The sequence below is a fragment of the Antennarius striatus genome, chromosome 8, assembly GCF_040054535.1.
Source record: "Antennarius striatus isolate MH-2024 chromosome 8, ASM4005453v1, whole genome shotgun sequence".
NCBI classification, from domain to species: domain Eukaryota; kingdom Metazoa; phylum Chordata; class Actinopteri; order Lophiiformes; family Antennariidae; genus Antennarius; species Antennarius striatus.
Window position 1 is genome coordinate 16,610,001 of NC_090783.1, and position 23,852 is coordinate 16,633,852.

General features: G+C 42.1%; 2 protein-coding genes across 6 annotated transcripts in view; one reads left to right on the forward strand and one right to left on the reverse strand.

Annotated features, from left to right (window-relative positions):
• Positions 1–18,823, forward strand: part of myh11a (myosin, heavy chain 11a, smooth muscle) — a 30,420-nt gene extending 11,597 nt beyond the window's left edge. For 2 of the 4 annotated variants that reach the window (XM_068321533.1, XM_068321534.1), the window contains exons 5-42: positions 1,911–2,010; positions 2,137–2,163; positions 4,460–4,552; positions 4,667–4,730; positions 4,899–4,997; positions 5,093–5,236; positions 5,700–5,795; positions 5,945–6,063; positions 6,170–6,322; positions 6,421–6,594; positions 6,693–6,866; positions 7,123–7,237; positions 7,518–7,711; positions 7,879–8,000; positions 8,087–8,156; positions 8,270–8,430; positions 8,597–8,705; positions 8,875–9,006; positions 9,140–9,346; positions 9,487–9,624; positions 9,747–9,870; positions 10,002–10,173; positions 10,977–11,189; positions 11,346–11,490; positions 11,611–11,817; positions 11,897–12,001; positions 12,131–12,283; positions 12,447–12,695; positions 12,984–13,196; positions 13,282–13,494; positions 13,584–13,745; positions 14,217–14,345; positions 14,425–14,513; positions 14,613–14,736; positions 14,812–15,020; positions 15,375–15,483; positions 15,595–15,767; positions 16,577–18,823. In XM_068321533.1, the coding sequence (XP_068177634.1) occupies positions 1,911–2,010; positions 2,137–2,163; positions 4,460–4,552; positions 4,667–4,730; positions 4,899–4,997; positions 5,093–5,236; positions 5,700–5,795; positions 5,945–6,063; positions 6,170–6,322; positions 6,421–6,594; positions 6,693–6,866; positions 7,123–7,237; positions 7,518–7,711; positions 7,879–8,000; positions 8,087–8,156; positions 8,270–8,430; positions 8,597–8,705; positions 8,875–9,006; positions 9,140–9,346; positions 9,487–9,624; positions 9,747–9,870; positions 10,002–10,173; positions 10,977–11,189; positions 11,346–11,490; positions 11,611–11,817; positions 11,897–12,001; positions 12,131–12,283; positions 12,447–12,695; positions 12,984–13,196; positions 13,282–13,494; positions 13,584–13,745; positions 14,217–14,345; positions 14,425–14,513; positions 14,613–14,736; positions 14,812–15,020; positions 15,375–15,483; positions 15,595–15,767; positions 16,577–16,706 (5,410 nt within the window). In that variant the 3' untranslated portion in view covers positions 16,707–18,823. Of the gene's footprint in view, positions 1–1,910; positions 2,011–2,136; positions 2,164–4,459; positions 4,553–4,666; positions 4,731–4,898; positions 4,998–5,092; positions 5,237–5,699; positions 5,796–5,944; positions 6,064–6,169; positions 6,323–6,420; positions 6,595–6,692; positions 6,867–7,122; positions 7,238–7,517; positions 7,712–7,878; positions 8,001–8,086; positions 8,157–8,269; positions 8,431–8,596; positions 8,706–8,874; positions 9,007–9,139; positions 9,347–9,486; positions 9,625–9,746; positions 9,871–10,001; positions 10,174–10,976; positions 11,190–11,345; positions 11,491–11,610; positions 11,818–11,896; positions 12,002–12,130; positions 12,284–12,446; positions 12,696–12,983; positions 13,197–13,281; positions 13,495–13,583; positions 13,746–14,216; positions 14,346–14,424; positions 14,514–14,612; positions 14,737–14,811; positions 15,021–15,374; positions 15,484–15,594; positions 15,768–16,097; positions 16,131–16,576 lie in introns of all 4 variants that reach the window. The other 2 variants (XM_068321536.1, XM_068321535.1) reach the window with 2 other exon arrangements.
• Positions 18,824–18,972: 149 nt separating this feature from the next.
• LOC137600119 (nuclear distribution protein nudE homolog 1-A-like) lies at positions 18,973–23,602 on the reverse strand. 2 transcript variants are annotated; one of them, XM_068321538.1, is made up of 9 exons: positions 23,468–23,602; positions 23,006–23,093; positions 22,733–22,886; positions 22,217–22,365; positions 21,999–22,135; positions 19,722–19,898; positions 19,552–19,637; positions 19,286–19,437; positions 18,973–19,074 (listed from the first exon to the last, which is right to left on the reverse strand). In XM_068321538.1, exons 2-9 carry the CDS (start codon positions 23,089–23,091, stop codon positions 18,981–18,983), a joined length of 1,035 nt encoding a protein of 344 aa, XP_068177639.1. In that variant the 5' UTR covers positions 23,092–23,093; positions 23,468–23,602; the 3' UTR covers positions 18,973–18,980. The 2 variants fall into 2 exon arrangements, with proteins under 2 accessions (XP_068177639.1, XP_068177638.1); XM_068321537.1 differs by having other exon boundaries at positions 23,006–23,096.
• Between the last annotated feature and the right edge of the window lie 250 nt (positions 23,603–23,852).

Consider the following 23,852-nt stretch of genomic DNA (forward strand, 5'->3'; position numbering starts at 1 on the left):
TGTCAAGGACACAGAGTTGACCGTTAGCTCACCCTTTTAAAGGAAAAGCCTGTTGGCATCTTGCTATTTAGTTGCCTTATTTAGAGTCATGTTATACTATTCGTTTTGAATTGCTGTATTGAGTCAGCTTTAGTATTCATTTTGATTGAGTCTGCTTATGTGCCTATCTGAGAGTCAGCCTTATTTTATTTCTGAATTTTATTTAACTGTATTCGTATTACATTTTTGAGAAATGCACCTGGCCTCATTGCTTTGCTGATGTGCTTGGCCTTTTTTCTTTTGAATTTCATTTATAAAGCACACTTAACCAAATCTTCTCTTCTTGGTGCATTCTATTGATTAGTCATGCAGTACAATTTTGTAATGTCCTAGAATTCTTTATTTTGGGGCCTTTAGCAGGTATGAGTTAAAAAATGCGATTAATTAGATTAATTAATTACAAATCCTGTAATTAATTAGATTAATTTTTTTTAAATCGCCTGACAGCACTTATATTTACACACACACACACACACGTACACACACAGTAATCATTCGCACATCAGCACACGTGACTTCACCTCATCGCCTCACCTCATAGAAGGTGGTTTAATATCAGTATGGGGAAGGGTCATAAACGTTAAAATTACCGTAAATAATAAGACAATTTGTTTGTCGCGTGTGGTTCCTGGAGCGCATTAACCACAAGTAGCGAGAGTGCAGTGTGTGTGTGTATATATATCCCAACTGGGTGGCCCAGCTGGCTACAACCAGGAGGCAGGGTACACCACGGACACATCACCAGCATAAAGCTCCAAACAGTTCAGCAAAATATGTTTTTATTTTCCTGTTTATGCAAAAAATCAATCATTTAATAATTCTAATTTTATAAAATCATAGTAACATAAATACATAGTTCAGTTTGATACCTTTAATTTAGTATATTCCAACCATTCAAAACACTTATTGATCCCCAGTGAAGCCTGTGGAGCCTGTACTGATGAGGAAGAGATCTAAGGGGGGCAGAGGGCAGGGGCTCCTGGGTGAATTTATCCTGCACTGACAGATGGAGCCTACATGGAGTCCTACATCTGTAACAAACCTGGGCAGGAAAGAGTAATTAGATTCCTCTCCGAGCCGCCAAGCCCAAACTCGGGGAGCATCCCATTCCTTTTATGGACACGTGTCTGAGGAAGTGTCTCTGTGTTGAACCGCAGGCTGGTGGCTCTGTTATGGTTCAGCTCTGAGAGTCCAAGAGAATTTTCTGGAAGGAATATGTTCCGGCTTCTGTTTGAAAAGGTTTGAGTTATAAGCTTTTAATGACAGATACTACTTCATGACCCCATTGTAGGCATCAATCATGTTACTTCTCAAAATGTGTAAAGGTTTGAGAGGTCTCCTCCAAGCAGCCTTTTACTTTTATTATTAAGAAATAAATCAGCATTTTGTGAGGTGCGCTTACTTTCTTGCAGCGAGTTACATGAGAGATGAAGTATTTCTCTTGTGTCTGTGCTGTAAATGTGAAGCTCCAACCTTTTGGATTATCTTGGCTAAAAAAACTATAATAAATTCTTAGATTCCAGCTGAACTCGCCTGATTGTTAAGGCACATACTTCTTTTGATGAATGCCGTACACCCACTCACTTCTCATTTGTCCTGTCATTTCCACACTGTTTTATTATCATTTAAAGACAGAAGTGCCACAGAAATAATCATTAAAACCACATCCAGGCTTTCAGCCTCCACTGTTCCACTGGTACATTATGGCACCAGACAACGGTGCTTATCTCTAATACACGTGATTATCATTCAATTAAACTGGGTTACTGAAGTGTGAACAGATTACCTGTCACTACTGCTTATCATCTTGTTTTTATTCCCTTTCGCTATCTCCTGTGCTTCTTTTAATCCTTGTCTTTTTCCAACTCTAGTGGAGAGTCCGGTGCGGGGAAGACTGAGAACACGAAGAAGGTCATCCAGTATCTGGCTGTAGTGGCCTCCTCACATAAAGGCAAAAAGGACAGCAGCGTTGTAAGTATTTGTGTGAAGCCATCAACGTGTTAAAAGTTTGGAATCTGTCAGCCAGTTCCCTCTCTCATCAGCTTATGTAGGAAACTGCCCAGTTTAATCCTGTATATCATCATTTCCTCCAAATAGCAGCAATCAGGATCACAGTTTGCCTACGTGAGTAAAGGGGAATGCCTGGAGTGTTTTTGTTTGTAGTGTTTGTGTGTGTTTGTTCCCTAGGTTAAAAAAAAGTGCATGAAAACATGTCACAGAGTTGTCTCGAGAATTTTCTTCTCTGTTTGTAATTATTTCTTTCTTACACAAAGGGTCAAGATCCCAATTCTTCCTCTTGAGTTAGAAGGTGTTTCCCCTAACTTTCATCGTTTCTGTATCTTATCCAACGACAGCTGACTGCATGACTATCATGATAGTACTGAGTCGCAGACACTAAAATGTTTGGTGAAGGACGTCTAGTGCTGCAAACTCCTGACCTGGTTTATCATGTTGAGTTTTGTGTCAACCTCTAATGCATGTCCTTTCACTGCCGGCAGAGATGTGAATAGAACCTCTCTGGTAGTGAAAGGCCTCTCACAGATCAGCACAGTGTGAGCATGCCCATCTCCTGTTCTTACCTATCAAACACAACGCCCCCCTCCCCCCCTCGCCACCCCCACCTTTAGAGTTTACTAGTAACGAACTCCCTGACTTGGCTAAAATGAGCTTACTCGCCTTGTCTCGGGATTACGACTGCAAAGACTGGATTCTGGTTTGAGGTTGATGGTTTGCGGTGTTGCTCACTGATTGTATTAGAAGGACTCATTTGTGGGCCCAAATGATGTTTCCCTTGGTATCGACGTTAACTGCCTTCATGGTCTTTAAGTCAGGCAAAAAGATTCTGTCCTAGAGGGTAACGGTTACCTCGCCTTACCTACCTCCAATAGCGTCGAGTTGAATTATTCTCTCTCTCTCTCTCTCTCTCTCTCTCTCTCTCTCTCTCTCTGAGAATGAAAATGACAATAGTGTGAAAGAGGCCATAACAGAAAAATATGATTTGCAAAAGATTAAAAAAACTCTTGCAAGACAGAAAAGGTTTGAGGGCAAAAGTAGAAAAAAAATTTCCTGACCTCAACATGTTTCTGGATAGTGTCAGCTTTTATATGAAAATTAAAACAAGAAGTGGTGAGCCAGTTTTCACAGACCAAGAGTTTTATAGATTGAAAAAACAAAGGAAAAAAATAAAAAAGACATGATTGTAGAAGAGATGATTGTGGAGTACGGATAATTGTTTTTCTTCTTAATTTTGACTGTTTTTTTTTTTTAGTTTGATAGTTTGTTCAGAAAACGCACAGTATTATTGAAAATCTTCTTTACGTGGATCTCTTTTGGATTTCGTGTCAACGTGATTATTTTGTAACTTTCTCTCTCTCTCTCTCTTTCTCTCTCTCTAGTACTGTTTTGAGCTTAGCTAACTGCTCCTTCATTAGCTTTTTATAAGTCTGTTAAGAACGATCTTTTCCAGCATCTGTCTACTTCTTGCCATTTGCTGTGCTCTATTTCTCCTCTTTCTCTCCATTTCTTCCTCAGTGACTTAAATGAACAAATCCTTATTTCTGCTCCACCAACTCTGAACTACGCCTCCTCAGCTGGTCTGTATCTTTCCTGTTCTTCGTCCCTTATATATGCTAGATCTTTGATTAAACAACATGTACATTTAATTTTGTTTTCATGTTCTCCTTTATCTCGTGGTTTTGACTCGGTACAAATAGCTGAAGGAAGAGGTTATTAAAGGTAGAGGTCTTCAGTACCTGACATTGACTCTAGGTTGACACAGACCCCTTTGATCAGATGGATTAACTCAATGCTGGGTGAACTGGTGTCTGCCTCAGTTACCCACCATCACCCAGTGCCACCCACCGGTCCACATCCTCTGCAGTCATGCTGTTAGCATGACTTTCAAGCTATTGCTTGTGAATATGAATCATTTATATTTGCTGTCAAAACATTGGCAGGAGTTATCAAAGGTTTTGTAACATCAATTTTGTTCAGGTGTCTCGTCTCACCCAACATAACTTCTCTTCCAGATGTTTCCACATCATCAACAGCAGCAGCTCCTTATTTTTGTAATTTATCACAAAACCAGTAGAAATGACTGAATATAATGTGTCTGAATTATGAAAGAAAGAAAGAAAGAAAGTCAGAGACTAGAAAGGAATTTCATTATCGTCTTACAGCTAGCTTTAAATTTACTTTGGCAGAAAATGTATTGGTTAAATGATAGTTGATTGAATTATTTTTCCACCATTGAAGTCCTTCATCTTGTTTCTCACGCAGCAGTGATGATTTCCTATAGATTTTTCCCCAGTCCACACCCACCCTGAACCACTTCATCTCCAACCACCCCCGACATCACACCCGACATCACACCCTAACAGTCTATAAAGCTGCTCTTTCTGTGTATCACTGTTGTCACCAGGGGGAGCTAGAGAAGCAGCTCCTTCAGGCCAATCCCATCCTGGAGGCCTTCGGAAACGCAAAGACCATCAAAAATGACAACTCCTCCCGATTTGTGAGTTCTCTTTTTAATTTGTATATTTATTTGTTTATTTTTACAAGGCAAATTTTGTGTTTTTTCTTCTGGCAATCAGTCAATTCCATCCTTCAAACCCCGTCTCTCTCACAGGGTAAATTCATCCGTATCAACTTTGATGTGACTGGTTACATTGTTGGAGCCAATATCGAGACTTGTATCCTGTCATTGTGGGTTTTGCTCAGTCTGGGGAGTTGTTGTAAGTCAAAAAGGTACATTTCATCAGGAAAAGCTTTAAGGAAGACAAAAAGGTATCTAATATCTTATGAAACTATAAAAATGGTTCCTTTACCACTCAGTATTCTTTAACATCTGAAACTGACAGACCTGCTGGAGAAGTCTCGCTGTATCAGACAAGCGAAGACAGAAAGAGCTTTTCACATCTTCTACTACATGATCGCTGGAGCCAAAGACAAACTGCGTGGTGAGTTAAAATTCATAGATTGTCTTCCACTGATCCAGGTCTACATCTAAATCTACAATAAGTTCCTCTGACTATTTAAATTTCCAATATTTCAGAGGAGCTTCTCCTGGAACCCTTCAGTAACTACCGCTTCCTGAGTTCGGGCCATGTTCAGATCCCTGGCCAGCAAGATGATGAGATGTATGAGGAAACCATGGAGGCCATGAACATTATGGGCCTCACCGAAGAGGAAAGAATAGGTATTCATGATAAAGTAATCCCTCACTTATTCGAGCTTCTATATGTGTGGCTTCACTACATAGTGGATTTTTAGTAGGTAGTCACGTGATACCATACGTGCATGCTATTGGCTGACAGCATCCGTGTGTGCGCTGCGTTCCAAGACACACGGAACGCAGCAAACTTCTGTGTATTAAAGAAACACTTTTCTTTAGTACAAAAGTGATTGAAATAGTCTATAACAGTTTGGGAAAAAGGTAATACAGATAGAAGGTGGTTTACTATCAGTATGGAGAGGGTTCATAAATTACTTTAAATAATAAAATAGGTTGGTTTTTTTCACAAGTGGTCCTGGAATGCATTAACCACGAGTAACAAGGGATTACTGTAATGACTAAGTGTCTTGGCAGGAATATGATTGGTTGCTTAGATTGGGATTTAATGAAGAGATACTACAACCATCATATCTCTTTTGTGTTTTAGATATCTTGAAGGTGTGCTCCACAGTCATGCAGCTGGGAAACATTGCTTTCAAGAAAGAGAGGAACCAGGAGCAGGCCACCATGCCAGATAACACAGGTTGGACATGCTAATAGGACGTGTGCTAATCAACTGTTTCCAGTGTCAGAAACTAAAATAGAATTCAGTTCATTTTGTCAACAGTGCAAACAATACACAAAAAAGGAATTTCTTTTAGTGCATCAACATTTTTCTTCTTTCTTTTAAAGCTGCCCAAAAGGTATGTCACCTGCAGGGCATAAATGTGACAGACTTCACCCGTGCCATCCTCACGCCTCGAATCAAAGTGGGTAGAGAAGTTGTCCAGAAGGCACAGACCAAAGAGCAGGTACTACAGGAAGTGCACTTTGCAAAATTAATAATGCATCTAATAAACACTTCCCATCACTCAGATCTCTCATCAGACATATTCTGCTTGTTTGTGTATTTGATAGGCTGATTTTGCCATTGAAGCCCTAGCTAAAGCTGTGTTTGAGCGACTTTTCCGCTGGATCCTGGCTCGAGTCAACAAGGCTCTGGACAAGACCAAACGCCAAGGAGCCTCCTTCCTGGGAATCCTTGACATCGCTGGCTTTGAGATCTTTGAGGTATTGACATTTTGTGCAGCTTTTAAAAAAATGAAAGACAGAAATTCTTCAATGAAATATATCAGTTCTGTTTTTGGGGTTGTTTTTGGTTCTTGTAGGACAACTCCTTTGAGCAACTGTGCATCAACTACACCAATGAGAAGCTGCAGCAGCTCTTCAACCACACAATGTTCATCCTGGAGCAAGAGGAGTACCAGAGGGAAGGCATTGAGTGGAACTTCATTGACTTCGGTCTTGACCTGCAGCCCTGCATTGAGCTCATTGAGAGACCAGTGAGTTTGATAGAAAAATGATGACCCATTTAATTCTTCTTCTTTTTTTTTCGGAATAATTTTGATCAGCATTTGTAATCACTGCTTATTCTCTGCAGAACAACCCACCAGGTATCCTGGCCCTGCTGGACGAAGAGTGCTGGTTCCCTAAAGCCACAGATATCTCCTTTGTCGAGAAACTCTTGAACACACAAGGGAACCATATCAAGTTTGCAAAAACAAAACAGCTGAAAGACAAGACAGAGTTTTCAATCTTACATTATGCTGGGAAGGTGAGTATGAGCGAATGATAAAAGCATGATTGTTGGAGAATACATTTATAATTTGCTTTACATCCATCCATCCAACCATCCGTTTTCTATACCCGCCTTTTTCCGCTTTCGTGGGTTGCGGGGTGCTGGAGCCTACCCCAGCTGACTGGGGGTGTGAGGCAGGGGACACTCCGGGCACCACAGAATTTGCATAACATTAGAAGCAATATTAAATGATTACGTGAACCTCAAAATATCATTGACATTTTCATTTTAGGTTGACTATAATGCTACTGCCTGGTTGACAAAGAACATGGACCCACTGAACGACAACGTCACTTCACTGCTCAGCAACTCCTCCAGCCAGTTTGTGCAAGACCTGTGGAAAGATAGTAAGACAGATGTATTTCACCAGCAAATGTTCACATTGATGCATAAAGAACCTATCAATGAGCAGAAGTCCGTGACATTTTCAAACAAATTTCTATCACTTTTTCCATTGAACAAGCCCTCAGATAAATGTTAAGCACTCTACATTATATTTACATCTAGCACGGACACATAAGGGCTTCAGATTTACAATAGGAACCAAACACAGTGGCTCCAGCACACTTGAACCACTTAAGCTCAAGCGAACACACCATTAACGTGATGATGTATTGCCTGTTTCAGCGGACAGAGTGGTGGGTCTAGACACAATAGCCAAGATGTCAGACAGCTCAATGCCAAGTGCCTCAAAGACCAAGAAGGGGATGTTCCGAACTGTGGGACAGCTCTACAAGGAGTCACTGGCCAAACTCATGACCACTCTGCACAACACCCAGCCCAACTTTGTCAGATGCATCATCCCTAACCATGAGAAGAGGGTAATAAAAACTAGAGCGTCATCAATATTGTGTCTCCTATGGCAAAATGAACCCAGTCTCTTGTAACTTTCAAGAATGACTTGTTGACACAATGTGAAGATCTGGCACTTTCCAGTTTTTAATTCACAAAATCTGATGTAATAACACTAAGATTATGGTTTTCTCAGGCAGGGAAATTGGACGCTCACCTGGTCCTGGAGCAGCTGAGGTGTAACGGTGTGTTGGAAGGTATCAGAATTTGCCGACAAGGATTTCCTAATAGGATCGTCTTCCAGGAGTTCCGCCAACGGTTGGTGTGATCTAAAGACCCAAGTATAGCACTTCTAGAATTACAGTATTTCTGCTTTTAACATCCTTTTTTTCCCTCTCTGGTAGTTATGAGATTCTTGCTGCTAATGCTATCCCCAAAGGTTTTATGGATGGCAAACAAGCCTGCTGTCTCATGGTGAACACATAATTTCAAAATGCTCCACAAATATTGATTACTGACATTTACATTCATTCAGAAGTTTTCATAATTTTCCCTACTCTTTCCTCATTGATCTCTTGTCTCTGTAGATCAAGCATCTAGATTTGGACCCCAACCTGTACAGGATCGGACAAAGTAAGATTTTCTTCCGAACGGGAGTGCTTGCCCAGCTGGAGGAGGAAAGAGATCTGAAGATCACCGTGGTCATCATCGCTTTCCAGGCTCAGGCTAGAGGCTTCCTAGCCAGAAAGTATGGATGGACAATACATATCACTGCACCTGTTGTAGACTGTTTTTACCTTTTAGTCTCACAGTAAAGACAGATTGTCACAATGTGTTTTGTATTTTTTTAATGGTTTACATTATTTGATTTATTTCATGCATGACATATAGATTTCATTGTTTTATTTTTAAAGGGCATTCGCCAAGTTGCAACAGCAACTCACAGCCATGAAGGTGATTCAAAGGAACTGTGCTGCCTACCTCAAATTACGAAACTGGCAGTGGTGGAGGCTCTTCACAAAGGTTAGCTAATAAGTCGGACATATTACCACAGTAACCACAGGGTCATCTTCAATATTTATGATAAGATCTTGGAACGTATTCAACTTTAGTAAATTTCAAATTTAGCATTTTGTGTCCTGGGTTCCATTTCTTTTTAAAATTTGATGTCACCAATCCTCCTGAACCACAGGTTAAGCCTCTGCTGCAAGTGACTCGACAGGAGGAAGAGATGAGTCTGAAGGAGGAAGAGCTGCAGAAAGCCAAAGAAGTTTCTATTAAGTATGAATCTGAGCTAAAGGAAATCTCCTTGAAGCACACACAGGTAAATCACACATACAGCATTTAACCCTGTGAGGAAGCACATTTCATACACCAGGAACACCAACAATAACAAAAAAAGCTCATCTTCAGGAAAACCGAATCTGATCCTAATGAGTTTCTTGCATCTGCTTCAGGTATTGGAGGAGAGGAATGCACTTCAGGAGCAACTGCAAGCAGAGACGGAGCTTTTTGCTGAAGCTGAGGAGATGAGGGTTCGGCTAGCTGCTAAGAAGCAGGAGTTGGAGGAGATTCTTCATGAGATGGAGGCAAGACTGGATGATGAGGAAGAACGTGCTCAAGCGCTGTTAGTGGATAAGAAGAAAATGCAACAGCAGATGCAGGTCTGCACATTTGTTACTTGTTCATTAAGTTATTGTTTCATGTTTCTGTTGTATAGATAGGAAACTATACATTTTCCATATTAGCTGTGTAGGCTCTGCTAAATATAGGATAATCTGAAGGTATAGTACTCCACATGTAGGAATTAGAAGAGCACTTGGAGGAAGAGGAAGATGCTCGCCAGAAGCTGCAGCTAGAGAAAGTTACCTGTGAGGGGAAGATTAAAAAGTTGGAGGATGACGTCCTGGTGATAGAGGACCAGAACAACAAGCTGCTGAAGGTAGGTATAAATGGACAGCATTTAATAGAGAGATCACATCGGTCAGCCACTTGTTAAAAGAGGTGTTTATACTACAAGTAAGAAGAAAGTAGATTCCAGAAAATAGATGATCTGTTTTGTAGGAAAGAAAACTGATGGAGGAAAGGATTGCTGACTTTAGCACCAACCTGGCAGAGGAAGAGGAGAAGTCAAAGAACCTCACCAAGCTGAAAAACAAACATGAATCTATGATCTCTGAGCTAGAAGGTACACATCTTTTATGTGTTTACATCTTTTATTTCTTTTATGCATCAACAAAATCCAACAATGATGTCACAGTCAGAGCTACAGTTTTGGATAAGAAAGAGTTAACTGATAACTCTATGCCATACTTCAAGTTCGCTTGAAAAAGGAAGAGAAGGGCCGACAGGAGCTGGACAAGGCTAAACGTAAGTTGGAAGCAGAGTCGAATGACATGCAAGAGCAGATAGCTGATCTGCAGGCCCAGATCGCTGACCTCAAAGCCCAACTCGCAAAGAAGGAGGAGGAGTTACAGAATGCTTTGGCCAGGTAAGGTCCTGCAGAGGAATAAAACTAGCATCAGTAGCATCTAGCATCAGTCACAGCTCGGCTCATTCACGTATTACTCATCACACTTCATCGACACCCAAAGCTCTTTCTTCTCTTCTTCTCCCATGTGCCTATGCTTCCTTCCTTTTATTTTAGGCTATTCTTTTTCCTGTTGTTATAATTATGTAACAGCATGTATATAATGTTACTTATACTTTCTGTCATGTGTGTATTTATTGTATTTATTGTATCTCTTGTGAGCAGATGTCACCTGAATTTCCCTTGGGATCATTAAAGTATATATCTATCTATCCATCTATCTATGTACAAAGACAACTAGAACCAAGGCAGTCAGAGACTGCAATATCCCGCGACACCCCTGAATTCAAAAATTTACCCTCACCTACTTGCATGGGTCAAAGCAGTAGTTTTGATCTATGGTCTTACTCACACTGGCCTTCTCCCTCGTCTTACTATCTTATCTGGTTCCCCGGTTTCCAAAGTTGAGATTTGACCTTGCCCTAGTTTTCTCAAGGTCAAGGTCATCATCTCATTTTCATCCCCTTTGCCACCCGAGTAATGTGCTTCTTGTTCCATCTTTCTATCTGCAACGGTGGACCTAAGGATGAACGGATGAACGGACGAACGGACGAAGACACGAACACTGACAATTATAATACATTACTACTTTGAAGTGGGATGTAATGACCACTTGTATCCCACATCAGCTTTTACATTTGTCTCATAACTTGTGCCATGTTTTTTTTTTAATATAATTCTTGGTGTATTCTTCTTCCCCACAGATTAGAAGATGAAACAGCACAGAAGAACAATGCTCTAAAGAAGATCCGAGAGCTAGAAGGACACATCTCTGATTTGCAAGAGGACCTGGACTCAGAGCGTGCAGCTCGGAACAAGGCTGAGAAGATCAAACGAGACCTTGGAGAGGAACTAGAGGCCTTGAAGTCTGAGCTGGAGGACACCTTGGACACCACCGCCACTCAGCAGGAGCTAAGGTCAGTTGTACCAAACTGACCTTATGCATGAAATTAGAGAATGTAATGATTAAATCAATTTATATGACTAATGTAACGATAACACACCCAACCAGGAAACATAAGTTGATAGTTTATTTGTAAATGTTGCTAAAAATCTGCCAAAAATCCATTCAGGGCCAAACGTGAGCAGGAGGTGACGCTGCTCAAGAGAGCTATTGACGATGAGAACCGAACCCATGAGGCCCAGGTACAAGAGATGAGACAGAAGCACACCCAGGCTGTGGAAGAGCTCACAGAGCAGCTGGAACAATCCAAACGAGTAGGCCTGCATTATTTCATATGGCATTACAAATATTCAGGTGTCATTATGTTACTTTATTTAGCTGATCTTGTTTCTTAAAGGTAAATGTATCTTGTTTTTTTTGTCTCTTCTGCTCAGGTGAAGTCAAACCTGGAGAAAGCTAAGCAAGCTTTGGAGAAGGAGACGTCAGAATTAACGATGGAGGTGCGCTCACTCGTCCAGGCCAAACAAGATGGAGATCACAAGAGGAAGAAGTTGGAGGGTCAAGTGGCAGATCTGCAGTCACGCTTCGCGGACAGTGAGAAGCAGAAGGCTGAGATGGGAGAGCGCTGCTCAAAGATCACTGTAAATGACAAATGACAGACTACACTGCACATTTTCAAATGTTACTACCCCGGATTGCTGAATCATTGTCTTCATGCAGACTGAACTGGAGAGTGTGACAAATCTACTGAATGAAGCTGAGGGCAAGAACATTAAACTGAGCAAAGATGTTAGCAGTCTTTCCTCCCAACTCCAAGACTCACAGGTAAACGGTCTTCAAGCAAAAGATTTAGAACATGCGGTCTGATTTGCCTTTAACACTTTCTGTGACACTTAAGAACACTTGCTGATGATAGGTCAGGGTTCAGGTTTTTGGCTTTGTGTGATTAAACAGGAACTCCTGGCCGAAGAGACACGTCAGAAACTGCAGTTCTCTACAAAACTGCGACAAGCCGAAGATGACAAGAATAACTTACAGGAGCAGCTTGAAGAGGAGATAGAAGCCAGGAGGAATATTGAGAGACACGTGTCTACCCTCAACATCCAGGTCAGTTGTCTGTCTAGGGGGCACTATCATCAACACCTTCAGAGACTTCACTGACATGTGATTGCTGTGGCGATGGATGTGGGACATCGCGAGAAGCTGGCATAGGCACTGAAGGATATGTAGATTTGTTGTGTTCCTTATTCTTACCTTTTTCTGTTCACAGTTGTCAGATTCAAAGAAGAAGCTGGAAGAAATGATGGGAAATATTGAGCTGTTAGAAGAGGGTAAGAAACGTCTGCAGAGAGACTTAGAGACATCAAACACCCAGTATGAGGAGAAGGCAGCTGCATATGATAAGTTAGAGAAAACCAAGAACCGTCTACAGCAGGAGCTAGAGGACACGCTGATGGATCTGGACAATCAGAGACAGAACGTTTCCAACTTGGAGAAGAAGCAGAAGAAGTTTGATCAGGTAAGTTCAGCCAGATAACACCGAAGCTTCTTTCAAACTGACAGTGTCAGCTCGCCTTGCCGGTACTTGATAATTTTTAGCATGATTTCAGTTGTAGTTGGTCGCCATAGCGACGCACCACGCGCGTACCATGAAAAACCTCCAAACCCAACAAACAGTCCATGCCACCAATCAATGGAATGCCCTCACCTCTTCTGTTCAGCACACACTTGTGTTGTGTGACACAATACACACACACAAAGATTTGTAAATTAGAAGTGAACACTCTTTGGTCTCTTTATTCTGCAGATGCTGGCTGAGGAGAAGAGTATCTCCAGTAAATATGCAGAAGAGAGAGATCGGGCTGAAGCTGAGGCCAGAGAGAAAGAGACTAGGGCTCTGTCCCTGACGAGGGCTCTGGACGAAGCCCATGAATCCAGAGAGGAGCTGGAGAGAGCCAACAAGGCCCTGAGGATGGAGATGGAAGACCTGATCAGCTCCAAGGACGATGTTGGAAAAAATGTTAGGACCAGAGTCACATCTTTAAAAGTATTACCTAATGTGTCACACGGTTTATGATGGTTAAATTGGCAATATTTGATGGCAGGTCCATGAGTTAGAGAAGTCGAAGCGAGGTCTCGAAGCTCAGGTGGAAGAGATGAAGACCCAGCTGGAGGAGTTGGAGGATGAGCTGCAGGCCGCTGAAGACGCCAAGCTGCGTCTGGAGGTCAATATGCAGGCGCTGAAGGCCCAATTCGAGAGGGATCTCCAGGGACGTGATGAGATGGGCGAGGAGAAGAAGAGACAGCTTGTTAAACAGGTAAAGTGACATAAAATGTCTCATTAAGATTAAGGAGGCTGCGTGATTTCAGAAACTTAAGTCTAAGCAGCGATGCGTATCGACCGCAGGTCCGTGAGCTGGAAACTGAGTTGGAGGATGAACGCAAGCAGAGGGCCCTCGCGACAGCAGCCAAGAAGAAGCTCGAGACAGACATGAAAGATCTGGAAGGACAGATTGAGACGGTCAGCAAGGGACGGGATGAGGCCATCAAACAGCTCCGTAAAGTCCAGGTGAGTATGGATGTGTGTGTGTGTGTGTGTGTGTGTGTGTGTGTGTGTGTGTGTGTGTGCGTGTGGTTGTGCGTGTGTGTGTGTGTGTGTGTGTGTGTGTGTGTGTGTGTGTGTGCGTGCGTGTGTGTGCGTGTGCCTGTGTGCCTGTGTGTATGTATATGCGGGCACACGTGTGCTTGGTGAAACAAAAAACTACACAGCGCCACTGCCACCTACTGTAGCGGATGTGCAATTACACTTTATTGTAGTATGTCAATGAAAAAGCAAACTGCAGTTTCACAGTGCACATTCTCCGGGGTGTGATCTAATTATTAGATCTTCCTCCAGTCATAATTTATTTGAACCATAGAAAACACAATGAGATAAAAAAAACTGACAGTTATTTTCTAAATAAACCTGACGGATAAAACAACCTTCTGGCGTTGATTGTCCAATCTCTGTCTCGTTCTTCATTTTGCGCCGCCCCTCTAGGCTCAGATGAAAGACTTCCAGAGGGAGCTGGAGGACGCCCGTGCTGCCAGAGAGGAGGTGTTGACCACGGCGAAGGAGAGTGAGAAGAAGGCCAAGAGTCTGGAGGCCGAGCTCATGCAGCTGCAGGAGGTAACGCCTTTGATTCCCAACAGCCTGCAACTTGTTCAAGAGGCTTCAGAATGAGGCTTTATCTCCAGTATGGTTCTAGGACCTGGCAGCAGCGGAGAGGGCGCGGAAGCAGGCGGAGGCCGAGAGAGATGAGCTGTCAGACGAGCTGGCCAGCAACACCTCTGGAAAGTGGGTGGAGATCGCTCTGTCGCTTTGTCCATGAAATGAACGTTTTAAAAAAAACGGATGAATGATTACATTAGCTTTTCACTCACTCCACGCACATAGGTCAGCCTTAGCTGATGAGAAACGTCGTTTGGAAGCTAAGATCTCCCAGCTGGAGGAGGAGCTGGAGGAGGAGCAGAGCAACATGGAGATCCTCAACGACAGGCTGAGGAAGAGTGCGCAGCAGGTAACCAGAGAGCAACCACAGCTTCAGTTATCGTAGAAGCCACATCCCTCACTCTGCCACACTTCTCCTTTGTAGATGGATCAGCTGAACAATGAGCTGCAGATGGAGCGCACCGCTTCCCAGAAGAACGAGAGCGCCCGGCAGCAGATGGAGCGCCAGAACAAGGATCTGAAGGCAAAGCTCCAGGAGATGGAGAATCAGGTCAAATCCAAATTCAAGTCCTCCATCTCTGCCTTGGAGGCTAAAGTGGCCCAGCTGGAGGAGCAGTTGGAACAGGAGAACAGGTCAGGGGCAGGGAAAAACTTAAAAGTATGTCCAGTAATATAGTCTTTGCATTCATTAATAGATCCCTGACAGAACAGAGCTTTTTGGTTCATTGCTTTTCCCTACAAAGAACATAGTCAGGTAGGGGTTCATTTGGGATATGGGTTCATTTGGTCAATTCATCTGTCAGCATTTGTTTCCGGAGCACAGTCTTGAATGTTAGGTTACAGAAAATTAATGAATGAACTTTCCCTAAGTTAATAAGACTTGTATAGAAGAGTCTCATCCAAAGGAACTCCCATCCTTCTTTGCAACTTTTTGCTTTTTGGGTTTGATTTAATAAACCTTTCAATAATATTCCTGTCATTCTTCAGGGAAAAGCAGGCATCAGCTAAGACCATACGCCAGAAAGACAAGAAGCTGAAGGACCTGATAATGCAAGTGGAGGATGAAAGGAAACAGGCGGAGCAATACAAAGACCAGGTAAAATCAAAAATTCAGACTTAATTTGTGATGATATTGGAGCCCAGTGCAATGTTAAAGGTTTATCGAGGGGAAATTTACTCAAGCTAATGTCCTCTGTTCATTCGCCAGGCGGAAAAGTCAAATTCACGCGTGAAGCAGTTGAAGCGGCAGCTAGAGGAGTCAGAGGAAGAGTCTCAGCGTGCTACAGCCGCCCGCAGGAAGCTGCAGCGGGAGCTGGACGAAGCCACCGAGGCCAACGACGCCATGAGCCGCGAGGTCAACTCTCTCAAGAACAAACTCAGGTAGCGGCAGAGACTTTATTTCTCTATCTTTCTTCAACAAAGGAAGTGGTCTATGTTTTTGTTTGGTTTGTTTCCCTTCTCTCGTTCATATTAAGGAAAAGAGAATCTGGTGACGTCTGGTAACCAAAGTCACCATATGAGTAAAACATGAATGTTACACATTGTCGCTCAAAAGAAATCAACTTATTATGTAAAAGTTCCCAGATCAGCAGCATTGAGATGCACATTGTCACCACAGTGGTGTTTAGAGGGCTGTAGAAGCATTTAAAGTTTAGTAAGATTTAGTATGGTGGCCTGAGTACAAGCAAATCGTGTCCATCTCTATTCCAGAGGCAACCCTGAACCCAAGGAGTAACACAGCAGGTACTTCTGCGCCTAAAAGTCACCTCCATTTCTATAACTTCCCATGACTTTATTCCCCCCGTGCACATTCTCAATGCTCTCATTTCTTTCATTAGCCTAACTGAGAGAAATATGGCTCATCAGCCCCCATGGTGTCATCAGAATAAACAAAATACAGACCGAGTGACATTTCTATAGCAGCGATTTTTTAATTGGTGGCCATATTTTTCTCACTGCTTGGTTTAATTGCTCTAAACCAGACTCATTTCCTTGAGCAGGAGTCAAATGAGTTAAATTTATAACCGGCGTGCTGAATGTGTAACCAAAACACAACCTGTACATTCTGTATTTCATAAACACCCACAGTGGTTTTCAAACCAGCTCGGACACCGTTGCTTACTGTATCAGCTCCTCTCACCTCAGGGACGCCTCCCTGTTCCTGTCTTTGTCTCATGTGCACATTTTAGGCGTGGAAACGAGCCTTCCTTTGGCAGCGCACCTCGGCGCATTGGCGGAAGCCGAAGGATGGTGGAGGATGCCTCAGAGGAGGAGGCTGACTCTCAGAGCGACTTCAACGGAACCAAGTCTGTGGAGTGAGCTAACGACATCATCAGACGTACCCACTAAGTTCTGACTCCTCGGCAGAGTAATTTTAAAAGCTGTTTTGCTATTTAGTTCTTCCAAATCAAATATATATTGACTCAATTATTCAGCTGCGTACCGACCTTTCTTCCTGTCTCAGAGCACCTTTCCTTGACACAAAATAAGCAGCAGGACTTGATATCAACTAGGGGAGTTGTTCGGTGGCCGTGCTGACGTGTGATTTGTTGGGTTTCTTTTACATGACACTGTTTTGTATCGCACTGAATGACTGATTCTTTCTCATGCCAGGGTTTGTGCACAAGAATAGGCGCCTCTAATTACCGTGTTTAACTGCCAGCAAAGCTTTTGGGTCTCCACTAGTCACCTTAGAGCTTAAAGCATACACCTCATGTAAATCTGTAACTATTACCAGTGACTGTTGTCCTGTTGCCTGTGACTGCTGTTAGTGTTTCAGAGCAGCACTGAAGTGGGTTGAACAGACTGGATATTTCTATAGTCAGGCTGCATCCAGTCAGTGCTGCTGTTTGTACCCCAACCAACTCATATTTAGCTGTTCCAACAGTTCACCTTTTTTTTTTATATAGTATCTGCACCTTTCTTGTGCCCAAGATAAGTTTTACTTAAGCCCAGTAATGTAAGAATGTCAAAATCAGACAAATGTAAACCGCACATGTAAAATCACAAGCCAGATTTCAGTAATGGGCACACATTTTGATGTGAAGATTTGTCTGGGTGTCCAGATTTTTTGGATTTTGTCCAGATTCATCATAGTCAAGAAGCCCCTGATAAAGCCAAAGCAACCTTCTCATTGGTCATATGTACTAAACTGATGTTTACATGCCACCAATCGTATCTATTAATTGTTGAACCACCTGCACAAGAAATAAAGAGAGAAAAAAAAACCTTTGATTTTATTCTTTTAATGTTTCTGTGTTGGTCAGTAACTTGTGTTCAATGGGAAAAGAGCTGCAAACAAACAGGACCAGTTGAGTATGATACCTCAGGCACACAACATTTAAAATCCAAAGACAGAAGCGGTTGCAGAGGCACTGCATTACACACACCGTGACTGGGGAACATGTGTAGTCATGTTAGCTGAGGAAACATTAACGGCACAGAGAAACAGGAGCTCCACCTCGGATATGATATGCAGCGTGGTTAATGAGACACTGAATGTTCAAACCAGAAAAATGTCAAGGAAAAATACAGCTGTATTAAAAACTGTTCTTCTCTCTTACTTCCCAAAATACATCTCACCAAAAGGCTGGAAGAGGATTCCATATAGGCTCTATACTCCCACACACTCGCTACAAACTGCTCATCTTCCATAAAATCAGTTATTGCTTTTTACTTGACTCCATTTAACCCTCACATAACGGTCAAAGGCAGACAGGTCTCACACCTACATTCAGTAGTGCTGCTCTAATTCCTATGGTCAGCTAAGATTAGTATAAAACTAGAAGTAAATCAAACGTCTGCAGGATGACAAACATCTCCAAACCACAAAAGAAAAAACCACATACGAACTTCACATTCATAAATCTTGTATGACTAATTATTAGTCAGTGCAACAGCAGGAGGGAGGTGGTGAGCGGGTTAGGACTGAATTTAAAAAGTTATGTGAGTTTCAATAAGCTCCAGACATCTGGCAGCGAGAAGATGGATTACCAGGAAAAGATAAACAGTGAGTAAATGAATTCAACTCAGTTCTGCAGATTCCAACTCTCTTTGGGAAAAAAAACACACACAAAATGGGCAACAATCAAATCAATTGATCGCTCGATATCCGTCTCCACCACAACAGTTAAGTGATATTATCTGTAACATGGTTCAGCAAATAAAGAACTTAAATGGGCCTGTTGACATGTTTGCCCCACTTTGAATAAAAATTATTCTTTTAATTTTATATTTAACCACCTTCTTGATAATCATCAATATCTAACCATCACTGGCTGGTGGTTGTGAAACAACTGCAGCAACATCTTAAACGTGTGCTTCACCATTCCTGTTGTTCCTGACTCTCGCAGCGCACACCCAATGTAGAGGGAATATTTCTGGAGACTTCCCATACCAGAGTCAGTAGGTTCTTTTTTCTGTGACATCACACCAGCTGCTGCTTCCTCTGATGGATATGGTGCAGTAGGACTCAATTAGGTCAGCAGGGCGCGAGGTGATGAGAGAAGACGGATCAGTTCAAAGTCCCATTCCTGCATTTGTCAAGAAGGGGGAGGGGGATGTTATTGAAGAAGTCTTCCCCCCCCCCCCCTCTCATAGCAGAATCTTGACCCCTCCCTGAGGAGACTGGGGTCCCTGGGAGACTCCTCTGGGGGGAGCTGGTCCAAACTCCAGCCGCTTCACTAAACTGAAAGACAAAATGAAGCAATTTTTTTTAAATTCTTGAGGGTCCAGTAACCTCCCCGAGGCAGATAAGAAAATGAATAAAATCTTGAAGGCCAATGTAAACATGATCTGTATGAACCTGCTGCTTCCTTTCACACATAAACTGATTTTTATGGAATTACTGATTGAACCACAAGCACAAGCCTTCCAGCTGACAGGACTGTTGATTTCACCTTTCATACTGAGGAGGGGGGCTCATGCTGGCTGCTTGGACCTCAGGGCCTCTCTCTAAACCAGGACTCCCAGCGCCGGCCTGAAGCGCCGGCCTGCTGACGGTCGTGTTGTACACAAAGTCTCGACAGGACGCCAGCTTTGACTCCAGATTCTGGGTGAGATAAAGACACCGTCCGTCAGCTCACGCAGGACGACTACACGTGTTTCAATTGATGTCATGCCAGTTATCCGTGAAGCAGCAATCAGCAGAAGTGAAATCTCTTACTCCGACTTTTCTCAGCAGCTCTCCTACAATGTTGAGAGCAGATATTCTGGCGGAGGTAGTGAGTGGAGTCCCTGTCAGACCATCCCCTAAAACAAAACAGGTAAACACAAAAAACATTGAGATAGGACATTCACCACGACTGCAGCTGTAACATGAGTCCTTCTGCTCACCCCGGCGTATGTGGGACGCTGGAGGTGTGACAAATGAGCTGATGGGTTTGGAGGGCGTAACGGGAACGCATGGGCTCCCAGCTGAAGAGTAAGGAAGGTCCGCCCGATCCGTGTCTTTGTCCAAACTGCTGGATGGCCGCCGTTCTTTTTGACGCACAGCCAACTCCTGGCGAAGGTCTGACAGAAATGGGGCACACAAGCTACAAGTCTGCGTTTCATGAAAAGCAAATATTCCGGCGCCACATATCCGAATGACATCAGTTACATTCCATATAGTAAGATATTTTATCGCAGAGTTGAAACGGACAAGATCCATTAAGTCATGTTGAATGATGAATCAAATGCTTACTTATAAAAATTGGTTAATCATAACGAAAAGATTCCTTTAATAATTTCTCAGACAAAAAAAAATTCTGAAGTAGGACGCACCTGGAAAAAAATAAAGTATGCAAAGAACAGACTTCATTTTACCTCAAGTAAGTAGTGCATCCCTGGGACGCACTTAAAAAAATTGTGCATACCAAAATGGCGTTTAAGCATTCCCAAAAGTAATAATAGAATATACGGTAGAAACCATACACAAAGATTAAGTTTTGCCAATAGTACAATATAAAACTAAACAACTGTTAATTTTAATAATTTTTTTAGTAACGTCATAACTGTTTAGGTAAAAAAGAAAAAAAAAGAAAAATCATTTATTAGCTTTATCAAAATTTAAAGCCTGGTAGTCATTAAAAAAAACAGTTTTAGAAATAAAGATGTACAGTAATACAGTTTTTTCCCTTTTGGCTTTTCACTCAATGTTTTCTTTGGCCTTTATTTATATATTCTCCTGTGGACACTGCACCAAACTGACAGAATCTTCTCCACATGAATTTTTTTGTAATTTGTGTGTGGAGAAATTTTTAATTATTTTGATTGTTTTTTATTCAAGAAAGCACTCATTGCACAACTCGTCAATCTCTCAGTGGAGCGTGTAAAAGGAGCAGACGTCGTGTTGCCGTTTGGTCAATTTTAATAAGGCAGAATCACGGAGGTGAGTCTCGTGACGAAAAACTCACGCAAGATCCAAATATAATTTCTGGGTCCGAAATTTAAGTGGAGAAATGGATAAATTGAGAATATTTTTGTTGAATGGAAGTGCATTATTTCCAAATATTATATCACAGAAAAAGATCGATATTTTATTTTAATTGTAAGTATTTAAAGCTTGAGTCCCAGGGACAACACGTCGTCTGATAATCATGCGTCCCTGTCAAAAACGCGCGTCAAAAACGCAAGGGCACACGCAAATGAGAACACTGAAAGAATGAAAATTTAGAAAATGTGTACAGTATTGAGATATTTTTTCTAAAACGCTGCAAATGTATTTTCTTATCTTCAAAAGTGAATATTTTTACTTCTCTGGAGCAGGCAAAGCGTCACATACTCTTTTTACACATTAAGTGAAATTAAATTTTATTTAAATAACAAAAAAAGAATTTCAAAGTCAAAAAGTAGATTGCACCCTCTGCTGTTTAACAAGTGCATTCATTGATCTATTGTCATGTTTTTTAACCGCATCCTTACATCACTGGTGTTAAATGAAGCTGAACATTAAAAACTACTCAAACGCATCAAGATAGCAGCATTTTACAGCTGCTAGGTAGCTTAGATACAGGATTAACTAGAAGAAGAACAGATAGGACACACAGTATGTTCATTCTGCAGTCCTATGATAGTTTTTACAGCACAGCTAGTTATGCAAGGGTTACACTACTTGACTGAACTACAATGGTGTGAATACTTCATTTACTGGTCCAGGAAAGGTCAAGTATAAACTTAAACTCACATTTGTCCTCCATACACAGAGATAAACTACACCTCAAATTTAAGGTGAAAGTTCATTGAAGATGCAAACTAGTCAGCTGAGTTTCTTTTAGATTTTAATGCGCAAAGACCTATATAGAATTAAGTAAATACAAGTTTGTACATCATGTATTATCTACCTCAGCGCTTAAGTGTGTCAAAGAAATTAAGACTGGTAGTGTAGGTAAGGGGGAAAAGAAAAACAACGAGGACGAGAGAATAAAGAGTGCCCTAGTCACGCACAAAGAGAAAAGCTTGTCTCCAGAACATGCTTATGACAGGTCTCATGACCTGATGCTGGCCTCAGATCCTCACAGGCACAACACCACTGATGAAGGGGAAAAGCTGCACATGATTTGAACAATTATCTCACCTGTAAGTGCGTGTGTTTGTGTGCGTGCGTGTGTGTGTGTGTGTGCGTGTGTGTACCTCGGGCTTCATCCTTAAGCCTCTGAACAGACTCAAGTAGGTTCTCCTTCTCATCCAGCTCGCTCTCAAGAAAGGCATTCCTCTCAATGACGTGGTTCATCCGCTGCTCAAAGTCCTCCAAAGACATGATGGTTGCCCTAGAACGAGCATGGGCTGATCAAGACCAACAATACTGACCTCAATGGGCAAAATAATGCTATAAGACATTCCATGCTGACCTTTTGGTTCTCTCCAGGTCATCGTTGGACTGTTCTAACTCTCGAATGTATTTCTGCAGGTGGTCTCTCACAGCTCTGGTTTGAGCCAGATCATCTTCCAAGGTTGAAATGTGCCTAAAAGCCTCAGAGTGCTGAGTCTCGAATTTCTCCTGCAAATGACAAATGAATATAAAAGTTCCTGACATAGGCATTGTAGGCTCTGCAGTGTCATGGCAGAGTAATCAATGCAGATGCAAGTATATTTTCAGAAGAGGTCCAATTATGGCATCTTCAGCAGAGAGAAATACAACCCCTATCTCTTCTTTTTTTCCATTAACGTTCAGCTGCCTTAAAACACAGCAGAAATTTTATGGGTAGCTACGACTTAACGAGGGTTTGCTAACGGCTGTCTCAGCAGGAGGATGAGTCTCTATTTCCCTGTCCCGACAGAAGGATCAGTGCCATCTTAATCAGCAACAGGATCCCCAGACTCTGGTCTGTTGGGACAGTGACCTGAATTGCATCAATGTGCTCTACCTTTATGTTTTCCAGTTCCATGTGGAGTCGGTTGTTGTCTAGAAGAAGCTCTTTGTTTCGACTCTCACACTGCTTCAGTTCGGTTTCCAGTTCAGCCTCATAGTCTCGACTCATTTGCTGAAACTCTTCTAGCTCTGCCTGAGCCTCATCAGCCCTGATAACAAACATCACAGAGCATGTGACTGATATGAGATGAGAATACAGCAAAATGGATTGTGCATGCTGAAGTTACCTTTGAGTTCTCTTTAGAGTTTGTCTACTGTTTAACGTTACCTTTGCTGATGTCTCCCCGCCTGATGCTTCCAGAAACACAGCTCCTCTTCTAAGGAGGCAAACTTCTTCGTTCCTGGCTCTACCATGTCTGCTGTCGGGGTTCAACATACAGGGAGGGACACTTAACCATGAATGAAAACACAGTCCGCCCTCCTGCGCATTACGTGTACAGACACTGGTACAAGTCAAACACAAAACTATAGCAATTAGCGAATGCTAACTGGGCTAGCTAGCCTAAGTGTACAACGAAATTCGTTATATACCGAGGTTTAAAAGGTAAAGATAACAAAACGTATACTTATAATGATTCTTATCGAGTACAAAAACTTAAAATTGTGCGTGAACTCGTTAGCTGGTATGGCTAATCTTTTCAGGTCAGCTAATGTGGCTAGCTAAGGGACTTAGCCAAAATGTTGAAAAATAGTGAAAATGCTGTGTTATTCATAGAGTAAATAGACTCACCTGCATGCAGATGAACACTTAAAACATGTTATAATATTAGGAAAGTATTAAGAGGTAGACTGTATGGATAAGAGCGACAAATGTGTACTGCCTGCGCAAACTAATCTCGAATTACGTTGAGACGCCGCTCTATTCACGAACCAAATAAAACGAAGATTCAGTTCTGGAATGCCATTGGACAACAGATGTGACGTCAGAAAGTATTATCGAATCACAATCGTCATTGGGCCTCTGAAGGCGACGCCCCCAAATTGCACGACACTCAAAAATCAAGTTCCCCTTTCTGCCAAGGAGGGAGTGGGATAACCCCCAAAATCCTGGACTGTGGAAGTTACACGTAGTGAATGAAATATCGATCATATTGCTCTAGATTTATTGTAACATT